The sequence below is a fragment of the Chiloscyllium plagiosum genome, chromosome 30, assembly GCF_004010195.1.
Source record: "Chiloscyllium plagiosum isolate BGI_BamShark_2017 chromosome 30, ASM401019v2, whole genome shotgun sequence".
NCBI classification, from domain to species: Eukaryota; Metazoa; Chordata; class Chondrichthyes; order Orectolobiformes; family Hemiscylliidae; genus Chiloscyllium; species Chiloscyllium plagiosum.
In genome coordinates this window covers 27,017,177-27,036,028 of record NC_057739.1, presented here as the reverse complement: position 1 = coordinate 27,036,028, position 18,852 = coordinate 27,017,177, and the positions used below count along the sequence as shown (strand labels likewise).

At 40.0% G+C, this 18,852-nt stretch overlaps 1 protein-coding gene across 8 annotated transcripts in view; it reads left to right on the top strand.

Moving 5' to 3' along the window:
- LOC122564841 (nuclear receptor subfamily 6 group A member 1) overlaps positions 1 to 18,852 on the top strand; it is a 371,801-nt gene that overhangs the window by 319,820 nt on the left and 33,129 nt on the right. For 7 of the 8 annotated variants that reach the window (XM_043720165.1, XM_043720172.1, XM_043720170.1 and 4 more), the window contains 3 exons: positions 11,567 to 11,724; positions 13,770 to 13,997; positions 18,515 to 18,769. In XM_043720165.1, coding sequence (XP_043576100.1) covers positions 11,567 to 11,724; positions 13,770 to 13,997; positions 18,515 to 18,769 — 641 coding nt within the window. The remainder of the gene's footprint in view (positions 1 to 11,566; positions 11,725 to 13,769; positions 13,998 to 18,514; positions 18,770 to 18,852) is intronic. The other variant, XM_043720166.1, reaches the window with a different exon arrangement.

Below are 18,852 nucleotides of genomic sequence, written 5' to 3'. Positions count from 1 at the left end.
ACTCAGCACCGCCTTCCTCACCTGCAATCTTCTTCCTGACCTCTCCGCCCCCCCCCCACTCCAGCCTATCACCCTCACCTTGACCTCCTTCCACCTATCGCATTTCCAACGCCCCTCCCCCAAGTCCCTCCTCCCTACCTTTTATCTTAGCCTGCTGGACACACTTTCCTCATTCCTGAAGAAGGGCTTATGCCCGAAACGTCGATTCTCCTGTTCCTTGGATGCTGCCTGACCTGCTGCACTTTCCAGCAACACATTTTCAGCTCTGATCTCCAGCATCTGCAGACCTCACTTTCTCCTTGAAATTACAACACCACAAGATGAGATTTGCTGAGGCAATGCCTAACTCTTTTCAATGGACTTCTTGGTTTAGTTTTTTAAAAAGCATATATGGTGTGATGTCTGTTTGCAACCTAAAAGAAATCCTTGTTTAATTTTAGAGTAATTCTTTTGCACAGCATCAAGTTAATTTTCTAAAGTCAAAATTTATCAAATTTCTTGTGTAAACTCTTTGATTTGACATAACTGCACAAAGGTATGTCTTGGCTTTTTTGATATCCTTTGTCCATATCAGAACAGAAATGTCAAGCATTGTGTATTCCAGTATTCCCATTCCAATCAAGTGGGATCCTTGTGACCTCAGGATAAGGGTTCAGTTCATGAGCCTATTATGCAGCAATCCCATTCTTCCTTACTGTTTTGTGGAATTGGGCACATAAGATCACCCCACTATATCTACGGAGTCAGACCCCTGGCCTCTGGTTGACTCCCATCCTCCGGCTCTCAGCCTCAGCACAGACACTATATGGGGTTTTTCTGACATGGCGACCTCCCAGCTTGCAGTAGTGGCAGTCTCTCAGCTTGGAATGGCCTCAGCATGGTCACCTCGTCCTGAGGCGATACCAGAGCAATCTTCCAGCTTCATGATCCTCAAGGTGAAGCCCAGCTCAGGCTGGAGCCAGGGCCCAGTGCAGACTGGAGGCTAGGTTTCAGCTTGGTATGGATTGGAAGACTGCTGTTCTCGACTTTTATTTCTGCAATGTGAGACATTTTATTTCTCTATTTTCTAAGATCTTATAACTAAGGAAGCAGTGTGTCGATATCTTAGCACCATTTTAGGTACAATAAATCGTGATGTATAAACTTTTCACTGCACTCGTTGAGCACATGTGGCAATAAATCTAATTCAATTCAATGTGATTCATTATATCTTGGAGAGGCATGAACATTGGAGGAATTCTAGTCTTGAATCAGAACCTTTTGACGGGCAACTTCAAAAGGTGTTGATAACACTGCATATTGTTATGTAATGGTGGATAAGTCAAATATGTATTTCATATAGTGAATAATGATGGTACTTTGCTTGGAAAACATAATTGACAATTAAATTGACATATATTGTGAAACTGTGTGTTTGCATTAGACCACTTTATCCAGTGAAATAAATTCAAGAGTACTGAGATTACGATTTCAATGTGTCAATTTCCCTCTATGATTGATAGTGCAGTCATTGTGTCAACTTTTTGAAGCGACGGAATAGTTGATGGGAAGAAATAGACAATAGGTGCAGGAGTAGGCCATTCTGCCCTTCGCGCCTGCACCACCATTCAATATGATCATGGCTGATCATCCTTAATCAGTATCCTGTTCCTGCCTTATCTCCATAACCCTTGATTCCACAATCCTTGAGAGGTCTATCCAACTCTTTCTTAAATGAATCCAGAGACTGGGCCTCCACTGCCCTCTGGGGCAGAGCATTCTACACAGCCACCACTCTCTGGGTGAAGAAGTTTCTCCTCATCTCTGTCCTAAATGGTCTATCCCGTATTTTTAAGCTGTGTCCTCTGGTTCGGCACTCACCCATCAGCGGAAACATGTTTCCTGCCTCCAGAGTGTCCAATCCTTTAATAATCTTATATGTCTCGATCAGATTGCCTCTCGGTCTTCTAAACTCAAGGGTATACAAGCCCAGTTGCTCCATTCTTTCAGTGTAAGGTAATCCCGCCACTCCAGGAATTGACCTCGTGAACCTACGCTGCACTCCCTCAATAGCCAGAATGTCTTTCCTCAAATTTGGAGACCAGAACTGCACACAGTACTCCAGGTGTGGTCTCACCAGGGCCCTATACAGCTGCAGAAGAACCTCTTTGCTTCTATACTCAATCCCTCTTGTTATGAAGGCCAGCATGCTATTAGCCGCCTTCTCTACCTGCTGTACCTGCATGCTTACCTTCATTGACTGATGTACAAGAACACCCAGATCTCTTTGTACTGCCCCTTTACCTAAATTGATTCCATATAGGAACAGGAGTAGGTTGTATGGCCCCAAGAGCCTGCTCTACCATTCCATTGGAACTTAGCTCATCTGACATGCCTAATGTCCACTTTCCTGGCTTTTCTCCATAACCCTTGATATCCCTGCTGATTAAGAATCTACCTATCTCAGTCTTAAATATACATGGGGACTTTGAGCTCTCAACTCCCCTGTGGCAAGAGGTTCCAAAGGCGCACAACCCTCTGAGAGAAGAAATTCTTCCATATCTCAGTCTTAAATTAATGCCTCTGAGATTCTGCCATCCAGTGCTAGAGTCGTCCATGAGGGGAAACATACTGTCAGTATTTACCCTGTCGAGCCCCCGAAGAGTCCTATTTGACTTAATGAGATCAGCTTTCATTTTTCTAAACTCTAGTGAGTCAGAGCCTCAACCTGCTTAATCTTTGCTCATAAGACAATCCTTCCATACCCAAGATTATTCTAGTGAACTTTGTCATCGGACTCCAATGAAAGGATATTTTTCTTTAAGTGGAACAAAAATGTACAGCATGCTGTTAATTGACTAAGACTGAGACTTCCTCCATTTGTGAGAGAGGAAGACCCTACTTAGAGGTGTTTTGTAGTCCCAAATTTAAACAGTGGCCAAGCTGCGACTACAGGCAGAGCCAAAGTAAAGGACATACTGGAGGTCAGACTGAAGGCAACTTGGGGTAGCAGTGGAACTTAGCTGGCTCCAGTCAGAAATGAAGGGGTTGGGAGCTAGGTTTGAGAGGCTGTGTTGAGCGTTGGAGTATGAATGACCCGGGGAGGAGGGTGCCCCTGTAAAGGAGCGGAGGGTAAACATTAATTGGCCCAGTGCCTTCACTGCATGTTATGGTATGGCATACAGGTTGAGGAGAGGCAGATAAGTAGTAGGCAGGCTATTTGCAAGTTTTTACAAATGCCATCACCTATAAACCCACCAGCTAGAACTGTGAAATTCTCCCCATAACTACAATTTTAAAAAATGATTTAATTGTCTCCTACAGGAACATTGCAAATACAGGAAATTGATGGTATCTAAAAATCTCAAGACTCCAAGAGCTCATGGGAATCTGAATTGAACGCTTATCCTGTGTGTTTGATTATAATCACTTTTGTTTTTAACTATGTTGTGCTATCCAAGAGGGGCTGTCAACATCTTCTGTTTTATTACGACAGGATATTTTCCAAAGCAATTTCAAACCTTTTCTGGAAAGTTTTAAGAATGTTTTAAAATCCAAGACTAGTATGTACATTAATGTTTGGAATATACTTTTAGAAGATCCATATTTAGGCAATATTTTCAAAAGATTGGATGAAAAATTCTAGTTCTAGCTCACCTGTTCATTTATAGAATAATTGTCAGCCTTTTGGGAATATTATGTGGCATTTGTTGACTTGTCTAGTTCTACATAGAAGAAGACACCCAGGATAAATAGAGCTACCTTTTACAGTTCATGAATAAATACAATATAATTATTTCTTTAGATTTTGTTTACAGTATACAAAGAAAAGCTGAAACTTTATTGCTGGAACAGCACAGCAGGTCAGACAGCATCTAGGGAAAAGGAGATTCGACGTTTCGGGCACATGCCCTTCCTCAGGAAGGGCATGTGCCCGAAACGTCGAATCTCCTTTTCCCTAGATGCTGTCTGACCTGCTGTGCTGTTCCAGCAATAAAGTTTCAGCTTTGATCTCCAGCGTCTGCAGACCTCACTTTCTCCTCGAAGTATACAAAGAAAGGAATGTTAAGTGTTACAAGATGAGGTATATCTTGAGTAAAAGGTTTTCTGTATGAAATGCATTTGGATGATATGTAACTTGTTTTTATAAAGAACTATATGGTTAAATAGAATCTTTAGGTTCCTTTTAAATTCTTATTCTATCATCACTTCATATTGTGAAATAGCGAAAGTACCTGTCACTACTCTAGAATTCAAAACACATTGCAATTTTAATAAAGTGCTCTTGAGATATTTATATCTATACATGCAGTTTTCAAAGAGTGAAGTCTGATAATACATTTACTTTAGCAAGGGCATTTGGGAAATAACTATGATGAGAATTGTAACCAGTGGCTTTAGGTTTTGTGGTACCCATTTGAGCAAAGGTTTGATATTGGACAGAAAGCCTAATGCCGTGGAGCATTCAATGAAAATGGTAAAGATGTCTTTGGCATACATTTTAGAGGTGACCACATAGACATGAGGAAAATGAAGCGGCCAAGAATTTCAGAGGTATTGTGCAATGTTCGGATGAAAAACCATTACAGTTAGTGTTACTTGCTTTTGGACAGATAGAAATAGTCATGCAAGGGAAAGGAGGTGGATAAGAATTGTGCAATCGAAATGATTCGAGAGAAGACAAGGTGTGAACAGTCTTCCAACACTGCACTAGATAAAGTGATGAACAATCTCAATGCTCTCAGAAGGGAAAAAGAGAAGAAAACAAAATCAAGAAGAGTTATCCAGTGAATTCAGAGACGAGATAGGCTGGAACTATTTTCCCTGAAGTGAAGGAGGTTGAGGGGTGACCTTATACAGGCTTATAAAATCATGAGACACACTGCTAAGGTGAATAGCAAAGGTCTTTTCTCCAAGGTAGGGGCATTCAAAACTATAGGGTATAGGTTTAAGGTGGGACTACTTTAATTTGGGGAAACCTGGTCAGCATAGATGAGTTGGACCAAAGGATGTGTTTCTGTGTTGTATGACCCTGATTACAAAACTCAGTATTCCAGATGTTGTCTCACCAGCATCTTGTACAGTTGCAGTAAGACGCCTCTACTCTTATTCTCTAAACCCCTTGGAAGGTCCGAAATTACATTAACCTTCCCGATTACCGGTGTGCTAGCTCTGTGTTTTGCGCACAAGTCCCCCACCAACTCATTTTGTGTTGCAGCTTTTATCAATTTAAATAATACTGTTCTTTTGTTCTCCCATACATTTTTTCCATACATTATACTCTCATTTGGCAACTTTTTACCCACTTTAACCTATATCTTGAACCTATCAATAACTGTTTGTATCCCTCTTGCAACTTGCCTTTCCACCTATTTTTGTCATATGCAAATTTGGCTACAGTATATTCACTTCCTTCCTCCAGGTTATTAATAAATTATTGTAAACCGTTGCGGTGCTAGCACTGATCCCTGTGTAACCCTACTTGTCACAGGTTGCCAGCCTAATGAAGGGCCCCTTAAACCCAATCAATGTTTCCAGCCAATTCTCTATCCATGCCAATATACTCCCTTCAATACCAGCAGCTCTTGTGACTTGACTTGTTCAGAGGTATCTTGTCAAACACCTTCTGGAAGTTCACATATAACACTGGTTCTCCTCTATCTATTCTAGTTGAGACTTCCTCAAAACACTCAACAAATTATTCAGAAGCCGTGCTGACCCTGCTTAATTAGTTTATAATTTTCCAAATTTGCTATTACTTCCTTAGTAATTGATTCCAGCATTCTTCCTACATTAGATATTAGGTTAATCAGCCTATAGTTATCTGCTGGGTTTTTTTTGCCTACTTCCCTTTTTGAATAGCAGTGTCACATTGGCAGTTTTCCATTCCTCTAGTACTTCCCCAGAATCTGAGAATATTTGGAACATTATAATCATTGCATCCACTATCACTGTGGATACTTATTTTGGGATCCTCTGATACACGCCATCAGGGCTGGGAGATCTTGCTACACTACTACAAAATGCTTTATTGTGTTTGGCTCTGGAGGTTTTGTCATGTGGGTATTTTGGAATCCTATTATGAATGCTTGGTTAATTTCTAGACCCCACCTGTAGAGGTAGTTTAGCAGGAGTTGTTGATACAGCTGTCAAAGGGAGTGAGAGTTTTGCTTTGGATAGTTTTCTGAACAGTTGATAAACTTTTTGGAGGAGGTTTTAAAAATTCATTATCATCTCAAAAACTTCCCAATGTTATTCCATAACTTATGAGTTCTGTTCATGATGGGTTTTACTGGCTGAGGGGGCATAGGACATGAGAAGGGAGGATGGGTGGGTGGAATATGAGAGGTGGCTTAAGATTTGAATGCCTTTACAGAACCAGGTCTGTGTCCCAGCAAAAGGAGATACGTGCCCACCTCCATCCCTGCCACCCCACCATGGAAATAGTGTGAGCAAGTAAGACTGGACAGGAGCTGAGGTTATCATGTTAGGAAATGACTCCGTGCAACTCCTGTCTCAAGATTGAAAATCTGCGCCTGTGTATGTAAACAGAAAAGAATTTCAGATTATTTGTCTTAAGTTGTTTTATTTTGTTTTGCTTTAATGTATACATCCTCTGGTAATGTAGTAGTTCTTGTGTAAAGTGTGTATTTATGCTATCCATTCTATAATTTAATCACAAGTATAATTTGATTGTCATCTGATTTATTTAGCAGAATCTGTTGGTGTTTTGAGCAGCTTGGCCAAATATATTTATGGCAGTTGTGCAATGGCACTCTGGTCAGTTGAAGGGCTTTTGCCCGAAACGTCGATTTTGCTGCTCGTCGGATGCTGCCTGAATTGCTGTGCTCTTCCAGCACCACTGATCCAGTTATCAATGGAAATCAATTGATGAAGCAATTTAAATTATGTAACTTTTGTTTTGGGAAGATCTTCTTGCTTTGGTAATAACTTTCGCATGATTTGCTACTGTTCTTTAGACAAAATTTGAAAATTTGTTCTGGGTAATCCAAGATGGAGGATGGGAAAAGTTGTGGCTGTAAGAACTTTTTTTTTGAGGTATTTTAGGCATTGGAGCAGATTTCCTTGAATTCGAGGGGCAGTAATTACTGTTTTTATAAGCTGTTGCATTTTGTTTTGGAACTTTTGGAGAAAAAGATCAAAACAGCAGTACTTTAAAAAGGAGGAAGTGAGACAAAGGCAGGAATCACATGGTCAGTGAATCTGCACAGCTACTGCCTTTGCTGTTTGAGTTCAAGTATCTCTAGACATCAGAGTGCATCTAAGAAGAATTAACAAACAATGAAATTCACAGCTGACCTTAGAGGAATCTGTGTGGGAGAGCTCACAGCACAGCTGATAAATGCATAGCTTTTAAGTGTGACATTGCAGTTCTTTTTTGTAAATCTACAATTGTGAGTAGACTGGGTTCTTTTTGATTATGTATTTATTGAGATCTATCTCTTGATTACATTTAAGAAATATAAAATATTGGTACTAAGTTAGCCTGGAGCAGTGTTTTTTTTAAGAGCAGAAAGTCTGTGCTCTCATCCAGGTCATTTATAAAAATGACAAACTGCAGTAGCCCCAAAACAGAACCTTGCAGTATACCACTAGTAACTGAACTCCAGAATGAACATTTTCCATCAACCACCACCCTTTGTTGTCTTCTAGCTAACCAATTTCTGATCCAAACCGCTAAATCACTCAATCCCAGGACTCTATTTTCTGCAATAACCTGTGGGGGACCATATCAGATGCTTTACTGAAATCCATATGTACCACATCAGCTGCTTTACCCTTCTCTACCTGTTTGGTCAGCTTCTCAAAGAACTCAATAAGGTTTGAGGCACGACAAAACGGTGTTGACTATCCCTAATCAAATTATTCCTTTCCAGATGATTATAAATCCTATCTCTTATAATCCTTTCCAAAACTTTGCCCACAACAGAAGGGAAACTTACTGGTCTATAATTACCAAGGTTGTCTCTACTCCCCGTATTGAACAAGGGAACAACATTTGCTATCCTCCAGTCTTCTGGCACTATTCCTGCAGATAAAAATCAAAGCCAAAGGCCTTGCAATCTCCTCTTTAGCTTCCCAAAGAATCCTAGGATAAATCCCATCTGGGCCAGGGCACTTATCTATTTTCACACTTTCCAGAATTGCTAATGATTTATGAACCTCAATCCCTGTCTAGTCTAATAGCCTGTATCTCACTATTCTCCTTGAAAACATTGTCTTTTTCCAGTGTGAATACTGATGAAAAATATTCATTTAGCGCCTCTCCTATCTCTTCGGAGTCCAGGCACAACTTCCCACCACTGTCCTTGACTGGCCCTAATCTTATGCCCGAAAAGTCGATTCTCCTCCATGGATGCTGCCTGACCTGCTGCGCTTTTCCGGCAACACATTTTTCAGTTTTGGCCCTAATCTTACCCTAGTCATTCTTTTATTCCTGACATACCTATAGAAGGCTTTATCCTACCTGCCAAAGACTTCTCAGGTCCCCTCCTGGCTCTCTTTAGTCCTTCCTGGCTAACTTAGCGCCCTAACTGAACCTTCATGTTTCATCTTTACATAAGTCTCCTCCTTCCTCTTGACAAGTGATTCAACTTCTTTTTTCAACCACAGTTCCCTCGCATGACCACTTCCTCCCTGCCTGACAGGTGCATACTTGTCAAGGACATGCAGTAGTTGTTCCTTGAATAAACTTCACATTTTGATTGTGTCCATCCCCTGCAGTTTCCTTCCCCATATAATGCATCCTAAATCTTGCCTAACTGCATCATCATTGCCTTTCCCCTGCTGTCACTCTTGCCCTGCAGTATATACCTATCCCTTTCCATCACGAAAAGAAACGTAACTGAATTGTGGTTACTATCACCAACATGCTCACCTACCTCCAAATCTAACATTTGGCCTGGTTCATTAACCAGTACCAAATCCAATGTGGCCTCGCCTCTTGTTGGCCTATCCACATACTGTGCCACAAAACCCTCCTGCACACATTAGACAAAAACATTCCTGTCCCTGCTTTATCCATGTCTCCAAAATGGCCACAATATCGAAGTCCTAGGTACGAACCCAGGCTGCAAGTTCACCCACCTTATCCCAGATGCTCCTGGTATTGAAGTAGATACACTTCAAACCACCTTCCTGCTTGCTGGTGGACTCTTGCGACCTTGAAACCTTATTCATGATCTCGCTACTCTCAACCTCCTATACACCAGAGCTACAATTCAGGTTCCCATTCCCCTTCTGAATTGGTTTAAACCCTCCCAAAGTGCATTTGCAAATTTCCCCCAAGGCTATTGGTACCCCTCTGGTTCAGGTGTAGACCATCTCATTTGTAGATGTCCCACCTACCCCAACATGAGCCCCAACTATCCAGGTATCTGAATCCCTCCCTCCATGCGCCGTCCCTGTAACCATGTGTTCGACTGCTCTCTCTCTCTCTCCCTACTCCACACCTCGCTAGCACGTGGCAAGGGTAATAAACCAAAGAACAAATCTGTTTGTTTTATCTCTACCACCCTAGCTCCCAGAATTTCTGCCTAACATCCCCATCCCTTTTCCTACCTATGTGGACCACAATTTGAAACTAACTAACCCAAGGAATAAGTTATTTGCTTGAACATGTCCTGAAATTTCTCAAACATACTCATGAGTAAATATGATATTCAGAGTCAATGGAATGATCGTGGAAATATGGATGACGCTGCTTGAGAGTGGTGGAAGCAGGTACTCATGCAACAATTAAACATCTGGATGAGCACTTAAAATGACAGGGCATGATGGGCTGTGGACTAAGTACGGGTAACCATGATATGGGGATGCTGGTGTTTGACTGGAGTGTGCAAAGTTAATAGTCCAACTGGTTTATTTGTAAGTACAAATGCTGATGAAGTAGCAGTGCTCCAAAAGCTTATGTCCAAATAAATCTGTTGGACTGTAACCTGGTGTTGTGATTTTTAACTAAGTGCAGGTAAGTCGTATTAGTGTAGCATGGTGTTTGTTGGTCGATTTGGACATAGCGAGCCATGTTTCTATGCTGAATGACTATCCCCCTCACCCACGGAGTGGCACAGAGTAGTAGATTCCTATCAAATGTAAGATGGAGCAAACAATCCTGGGCTCCCACTTTACATTGACTAAAGTGTAAACATACATTGTCATAAAAGCAGGAAAATACTATCTATGTTTAAATTATATCACTCCTGCCATGTGACTATGAAGCTCTCATTTACTTCTGGTGGAAGCTTTCAACAGCAGATGAAAACTGAACTATGGATCGGCACCAAATACAAAATGACCATACATCAGGTGGTAGCTGGATCGCCATATACATTCAATTATGAAGCATCATGACTAAAATGCCCCTTTTGTTTTTAAAGTGAACTTTGGACTAAATTTCTCTTGGCATGCTGCATGGAATGGCACTGTGAACAAACGTACAATATTTTGTTTGGCAGTATAGCTCATAGAATTATTGTCATGTCCACTTTGAAAATACATACTGACTCACCAGAACAATCTTTTGAATTTATGATGTCATTACAATTAGCAACCAAATTAAATCCACATTTATTAAGTACTGTTTAATTTCTGTTTTAATGTAAGAAAGACGCAAATGTATACATTACTAATACTGCAGTTTAGGGAAATGAACAGAAATAGTCCTTGAGCTATATTTCCTTATAACCTGAAACAGCTGCATCTTTTTTTATAATGGAATAATGTCTTTTTTTTCTATTTTGGAATAATTAATTGTGAAGCACTTTGGGACACATGCAAAAGATGTGATCCATCCGTTGTGCAAGTTCCTCTTGTCACTACTCTTCCCATTGGAACAAACACAAGATGAGGTCACCTCTTTGTGGAATACCCCCATTCGATCTGAGCATGTTTTTCCTCCATTTTCATTTCATTTTTCTGGCATTCACATGAATACTGAGAATTTAATATATCAATGAAGTATCTAATACTGCATTTGGAAGAGGTGAGTAGAATCTTTTTTTTAAAAAAAAATTCATTCATTGGATATGGCATTCTTGGCTAAGCCAGTATTCCTTGCTCATCTCTAATTGTCCAATTGACTGTCAACAATATTGCTATGGGTCTGCATTCACATGTCAACCAGACCAGGTAAAGACAGCAATTTCCTTCCTAAAGAGCATTAAAGAACCAGATAGGTTTTTTTTTCCAACAGTCGGCAGTGGTTTTGTTGTCATCATTAGATTCCTAATTTCAGATTTTTAATGAATTTAAATTCCACCAATTCCATGGCAGGATTCAAACCTGTGTCCCAAAACATTACCTGGGTTCCTGGAGTAATTTTCTCACAGTAATACCACTAGGCCATTGCCTCATTACCTTGAATTTCTAAACTAAAATTATTTGTGACTGTTTATGACTGATAAATATTTATTTCCATTTGAGCCACTTACAAAAAATGTGATGGGACTGCAATGCAACTCTCCTGACTTTCCCACCCATTTATTTATCTATGATTTTTGAATTGAATAGATATTCATTCTTATTAATAATTGCAGCTAGTTAAAGAATATTTTACTATGTATTTCAGATATCTGAAGAAGAAATTGAAAGAATTATGTCTGGACAAGAATTTGAGGAGGAAGCTAATAATTCATGGAGCAACAACGGAGATAGTGATCATAGCTCCCCTGGCAATGGCATTTCTGAGGGCAACCAACCATCACCTGTTTCCACTCCTTCCTCAAGGTGGGAACTTTTGAGTTAGATGTAGAAGCAAGATTATGACTTAATGCCTGGGATCTTTTAATTCTGTATTTTGAAGATTAAATTATTAATCCTGTATTATGACTGAATTATTCTAGTGAGCATCTGTGTAATATGCAATCATTTAACTGTTGGGTACTGCAATATTTATGACAAGTACAGTTATATTTCTGGGCAATGAGATCCCAGAACTTTAATGATGTATCTAACAATTATAAAGGCATTAAATGTCATGAGGAGGTGACTCGATTTCCTCTCATTTGAGCTGTCATTGCCTGGCCCTTATGTAGAGCGAATGTTACATATCACTTATCAGTGCAACTTTGAATGTTGTCCAGTTCTTGTTGCTCGTGGGCACAGAGACTTGGTACCTGAAGAGTTGTAAACTGAATATTCTGCAACTATCAACTCACATATTTCCACTTATTCTTTGATATTGGGGGGTGCGGGATAAGGTGAAGGTTAATGATAAAAAAGGTGTAAATGACTGAACCTAGGACTCCACCTTGACAAACGCTTGCAGTGAAGTCCTGGAGCTGAGATGGTTCGCCTCCAATAACCGTAACTATCTCCTTTTTCATGTTAGTTATAACTCCAGCTATTGGAGGGTTTACCCCTATATTCCAATTAGCTTCAACTTTACTACTTCCTTTAATGTTCCACTTAGTCAAAAGACTGTCGTATGCAGTCATCTCTCGTCTATAATTCAGCTGTTTGCCCATCCTTGAATCATAATTGTGATGAGGTCATGAGCCAACTGGCCTTGATGCAACACGAAGTGAGTACTGGTGAGTACATTAATGTTGCAAATATGCCATCTGATATCACTGTTGATGAGTTCCATAACTTTTCTGATGTTTGGATGTAGCCTAATCAGGCACTGATTTGCTAGATCAAATTGGGCATTTTGTTTGTAGACATGAAGTATTTCGACAATTTTTTTACAATGTCAGATGCTAGTGTTATAACTATTGGAACAGGCTGGCCAAAAGTGTGGCCTATCTTGGAATACATGTCTCCAACACAGTTGCTGTTGCCGTATTGCTGAGCCACTTCTTGATATCAAGTGGAATGAGTTGAATTGGCAGAAGATTGGCTTTTGTGATGGGACACCCTCTGGTGAAAGCAGAGACTAGTCATCCACTAGGCACAGCTGGTTGAAGATCTTCATGAAGCCTCATTCTTACATCAGTTGCTTAATTGTCCACTGTAATTTATGTTTGGATGTGGCAGAATGCAGTGCTTCAATCTGTTGGCTGTGCATTCTCTCTAAAATACTGCTTCTTAGTGGTGTGAATGTACATCTGCCTTGTCGCTTCACTAAGTTGGCTCCTAATTTTGGAGTCCCTGCTGCTGCTCCTGAGATGTCCAAGTACACTAATTGATGAGCAAGCTTTAATCCCCTGAATTGATGGTATTGATAGAGTACAGTGGAAAAGTACAGTTAAGTGTTAGGACATTTCTGTGGACTGAAAATACATGTAAGGCAAAACCTAATATGGATGGCATCAATGATGGATGGGTGGATCTTTTGTGATGATCCTATGATTACATGGTCACCATTACTGATACTAGTTTTATTTTGCTCCAGATCTATTTATTAGTAAAATTTAAATTTCCTAGTTGCTGCAGTTTAGTTTAAGTTAATTTTTCTAGATCAGTGAAATACAACTTTTGAATACAAATTTAACCCTGGTACTATTGACAGATGGAGTACTTCAAAAATGCTAGTCAGTTCTTGTCACTGACATTGTACATTACAAAAAGTGAACCCATAACTAAACAGGCACTTACAATTCTTTTATATGCTATATATAGCGAGATATTTTTCATTCCACCACTATTTTTCTCAATTTTTGTTTCGGAAGCTTTTCCAGTCTTTTGGGGTTGAACAATTCCATTTGTTTAGTTATCTTTTTCTTCGCCTCCATTTCCTTCTCTTCCCCCATCTTCTCCTCCTCCTCCTCCTGTTCGTCCGTTATGTTGATGTAAAGAATGGACACAAACTATGCATCTTTCCTTTCCAGCAGATCCATGGAACTGAATGGGTACACTGCACTCAGGGATCAGTTCATAGGGACACCAGTCACTGCGCACTATCAGTACCTGCCGCACCTTTTTAACTATGCTGCTCATTCAGGCCTGTTGCCACCACAACCTCGTAACCTAGACCCTCAGTCACATACTCTTGTAAGCCAGTTGGTTGGAGCTGAAGATCTTGAACCTCTTGGAACACCAATGCTGATTGAAGATGGGTGAGTATAAATTAATGTAACATTGAAATAGGAAGTAAGACAATTGTCTCTTCTAGCACTTAAGTATGATGTGGAGATGCCTGTGTTGGACTGGGCTGGACAAAGTCAGAAGTCACAGGACACCAGGTTATAGTCCAACTGGTTTACTTAAAATTGCAAGCTTTCGGGGCGCTGCTCCTTCAGTTTAAGATCACTGTTGAAAGCAGCGCTCAGAAAGCTTGTGATTTTAAGTAACACTGAAATAGTGTTTCTGTGCTAACATTTTTATGCTTATGGTGAAAAACAGCAAATGAAGAAACCTAATCTTTTTTTAAATTTGGTAACTTTACAAGTCAAACTCTATAAACATTATACTGGTAATGGATGTCAATAAAGTAATTAATCTTTGGAAGGATTTTGCTCCGTCTTCAAGTTGTTGCACTGAGGGCTAGTACGTACTTGAATTATTTTTATATAAAGAAAATAAAGCCTGTATTTCATTCTATTCTTTCAACACTTTTTTTCTTTGGAACAATTGATCTCTATGTATCTATAAGTCAGTCCATATTTCCTGTTTCTCCGATTAATAAATGTCTCCCTCAAATTAGTAACTTTAATGTATAATGAAACTTTGCAACAACACTGGAATCAATATATATTTGTCCACTGTATGACCTCATACTTAACAATTTGAGTTTGATACCATGTAGTCTTAGCAGCAGCCTAATACATTCCACACCACAATTCATCTGCTGTCATAAGATAAATGTTTCATGAGATTCACTGTGAGCAATGTAAAAGATGTTGCTAAATATTAAAAAAGGCACCTGTGAATGCATTTTTACCATCCTTCCAAATTACACTTGTCCTGTATGAATAAATTTAAGGTGATTTAAAGCCACTTGTTTTGCTTACTGACTTCTTTACAAATTTCTTCCAATGACCTTCACCAAAAAGTTTAAAACAGTCATTGGGAATGTGTGTTAATGAGGTCCCAACCAAGCAAATTGCATATTATTACAGGAACCACCATTAGCTATAAGTTCATTAGCTATAAGTTTGAAAGTAAATAAGTTCACAGATCCTAGATTGTGTAGCTTTGGTTTTTAAAATGTTTCATTGTCAGGAGGTCCTGAGAGCCCCATGGGGTAATCTGGACCAATGGGATCCCATAATAGCTTAGTATGTTCTGAAAAATCCAAAACAGGGACGAAAGGGCTTTGACAGCAATGGTTACTGGCTTTTCAATAGAACTGATTACACACAAAGAAGCTCCTCGAAGTATTTTACAGAATGATGGATAGCTGTCGTAGGATAGAGAAAAGGAAGCTGGTAAAGACAGGCACAAAACATAGATCAAAGTAAAGGTGCCTTGGAGTTGGAACAGGTCATAGTCATAGCAGGCCATTCAGCCCACTTGTCTATGCCAATCAACAAACATCAAACTATAGTAATCCATTTCCCAGAAGTTGGTACATAACCTATTATGCCCTGGCATTCTGAGTGCTCATCCAATCGCTGCATAAATGTTGCAGGAAAACCTGTCTCCTCTGCCCCCTCAAGCAGTATGTTCCATTTTTCTGCCTCCCTCTGGGTGAAAAACAATTTTCCTCTGATCCATTCTGAACCATTTACTTCTCACCTTAAATGTATGTCTTCTGGTCTTAAACACATCTGTTTTGAGGGGAAAAAAATGTTTTTATGATCTATCCTATCTATGCCTTCAATAGTTTTGTATGCCTTAATCAGATCCCCTCTTAGCCTCCTCTACTCCAGGGAAAACAAACTCAGCCTGTCCAGTCTCTCCTCATAACTGAGACTTTTCATCCCAGGCAATATCCTGGTGAATCTTCTCTGCAGGAGAAAGTGAGGTCTGCAGACGCTGGAGATCAAAGCTGAAACTTTATTGCTGGAACAGCACAGCAGGTCAGGCAGCATCTAGGGAACAGAAGATTCGACGTTTCGGGCACATGCCCTATCACATTCTTCTGATAGTGTGGCATTTAGAACTGCACGAAGTATTCCATCTATGACCTGACCAGTATGTAAATTTGCAACAAGACTTTGATGTTCCTATATTTTATCCTCACCTATTGAAGGCAAGCATCCCCTTCACCATGCTTCCTTCACCGCATCCCTTCAGTGACATCTTCAGGGATCTGTGGACTAGTACACCATGGTCCCTTTGTTTCTCAGTATTCCTTAGGGAACCTGTCATTCATTGTGTAAATCCTTCCCTTATTAGACCTCCCAAAATGCATCATCTCATACTTATTAGGATTACATTCCATCAGCCATTGCTCTGCCCAATTTTCTAACTGATCAATATCAGACTGTAGCTGAGGCCATCCTCCTCACTATCAACATCGCCACCAATTTCTGTCATCTGCAAGCTTCATAATAACTTGGATGTGAATGTGGAAGGTTTTAATGTTCAAAATAAGCAAAAAGGACTCCAGCACCAATTTCTATGGCACACCACTGGTCACAGACTTCCAGTCACAGAAACATCTCTCCACATCACTCTTTGCCTCCTATTTGCAAGCCAACTTTGGATCCAGTTTGTCAACTTGTCTTGCCTTCCATGGGCTCCTATCTTTTGGGCTAGCCTTTTATTTGGGACCTCGTCCAATGCCTTATTGAAGTGCAAGTGAACACTGTCAACTACAGGTGAATATAGTAACTGTATGAAATGGAGGGAGAGGGTAGAATTATGATAAATAAAGAACTCTAGAGGCTGATGATCTTAAACAGAAACTGCTGGACAAACTCAGCAGATCTGGCATCATCTGTGGAGAAAAGGCAGAGTTAACATTTTGAATCCAGTGATCCTTGAGAACTATTGCTAGCAAAAGCTTGTATTTATGCTGATGATGCAGGGTGGAGAGAAAAGGTGAGTGAGTTGGTGGTTGACAGTAACTCAACAATTCTACCGTTACCCCTTTTCATTCCCACATAATTTTAGGGTCTCCTAATCCTCACTTTCCTTCTTACCAGCCTCCACACCCAAAGGATCATAAACTGACGTTTCCACCAGCTCCAGCCAGATGCCACCACCAGACAAATATTCCCCTCCCCTCCCTTGTCATTATTTCAGGCTTTTTCCACTGCTCCTCACACCCCACAGCAACTTCCCAAGCAACCGTGGAAGGTGTAACACTTACCCTTTTACCACCTCCCTCTTCATTATGCAAGGTTCCAGCCATATCTTCCAGGTAATGCAGCAATTCATCTGCACTTCACTCAATCTAGTCTACTGTATTCACTGCTCACAATATAGTCTTCTCAACATTGGGGAGACTAAAGGCAGACAAGGTGAATGTTTTACAGAACACCTACATTGTCTGAAAATGACCCCAAGCTTACAGTTGCCTACCACTTCCAGACACCACCATGTTGGCTGGCCAACATCTGTCTTGGGTTTGCTGCAGTGCCTCCTGTGAGGATCAGTGCAAGCTGGAAAAACAGCACATTCTGCTTGGGGACTCTGCAGCTTTCAGAACTCAATACCGAGTTCATTCACTTTAGAGCCTGAATACCCCCTTCTATGTCCTTTACCCACCTCCATTCCCCAGCCCTCTCACGATTTGGGTTGCTTTCAACATTGTCAACCTATTTTCACCTGCTCATTGTCCCAGTTTTTCACCTTTCCATCCCTTTGTCTGCCTAGCCAAATCAAAATGACACTCTGTCCATTTGGAAGCATCATAGGTGAATTACTGGAAAGTATGTTTTCCTTCTGTTAAATCACTTCGTGACTAGATCTTGATAAAGTAATTTTATTTGTAAAGTGCAAAAATACTGGAAGTATTCAGGAAATCTGAAGAGATCGGGCTGCAAGCTTCCATCAGAACTGGGTAAAGTTAGAAATGTGAAATAAGGCAGGCTGGAAAGAAAAGGGAAATCCTATGATAAGAAATATTAAATTTCAGAAAAGTTGTTGTATGTAGCTAAAGGAAATGGTAATAGAGCTAGCAAAGAAACAAAAGATGGGACCAGAGGCGGGCTGAATGGCAAAATAATGAATAACCTCATTCGAAAAGCAAAAACAAGAATGAGAAAATAATGTCTAAAACCTATAAAGAAAAGCTGGTAAAAATTTTGGGAAATGGGGGAGGAGGAAAGAAGAGTTGGGATCTGATGAATGTGGCAGAGATCATAGTCTGAAGTTGTTAAACTCATTGTTGAAAGTCATAGTGATTTTGAATTTTTTTAATGACCTACTTATGATTGTTTGGCTCCTTTAAGAATTTAAATCATGGAAAGTCTGTGATAGTGCACATTGTAAATGGTTTCTTAGATAGAAAAAAATGTTATATGCCCTATTCCCATTTTATGCCCATGACTTTAACCAAAATTACTGTATTGCAGATGTTGCAGTCAAGTATGAATAAAATTCTGCTTACAACATAAATAAAACATTGCAACTACCCACTTCAGGACTTGTCAAGATATATTTAAATAGTTAAAAATTCAGTTGTAATTGGGTACTTTTTCAAAGATTGTAATTTGAGTTTCAATATCTACACCTTTAACAGGTATAAGGTAACTCAGGCTGAGCTCTTTGCTTTACTTTGCCGGCTGGCAGATGAGTTACTTTTCAGGCAAATTGGCTGGATCAAAAAATTGCCATTCTTCTGTGAATTATCAATCAAAGACTACACCTGCCTGCTAAGCTCCACCTGGCAAGAACTCATCCTCCTATCTTCCCTCACTGTCTATGACCGACAGATTTTTGGAGATCTTGCTGATGTGACTTCAAAATATGCACCATCTGATGATGAACTCCAAAGGTAAGACAAATCGTATAGAATCATTATTGTGCAGTATTTGATCATTTTATTTTTGTCTGAAGTTATCCAAGTATTTATATATC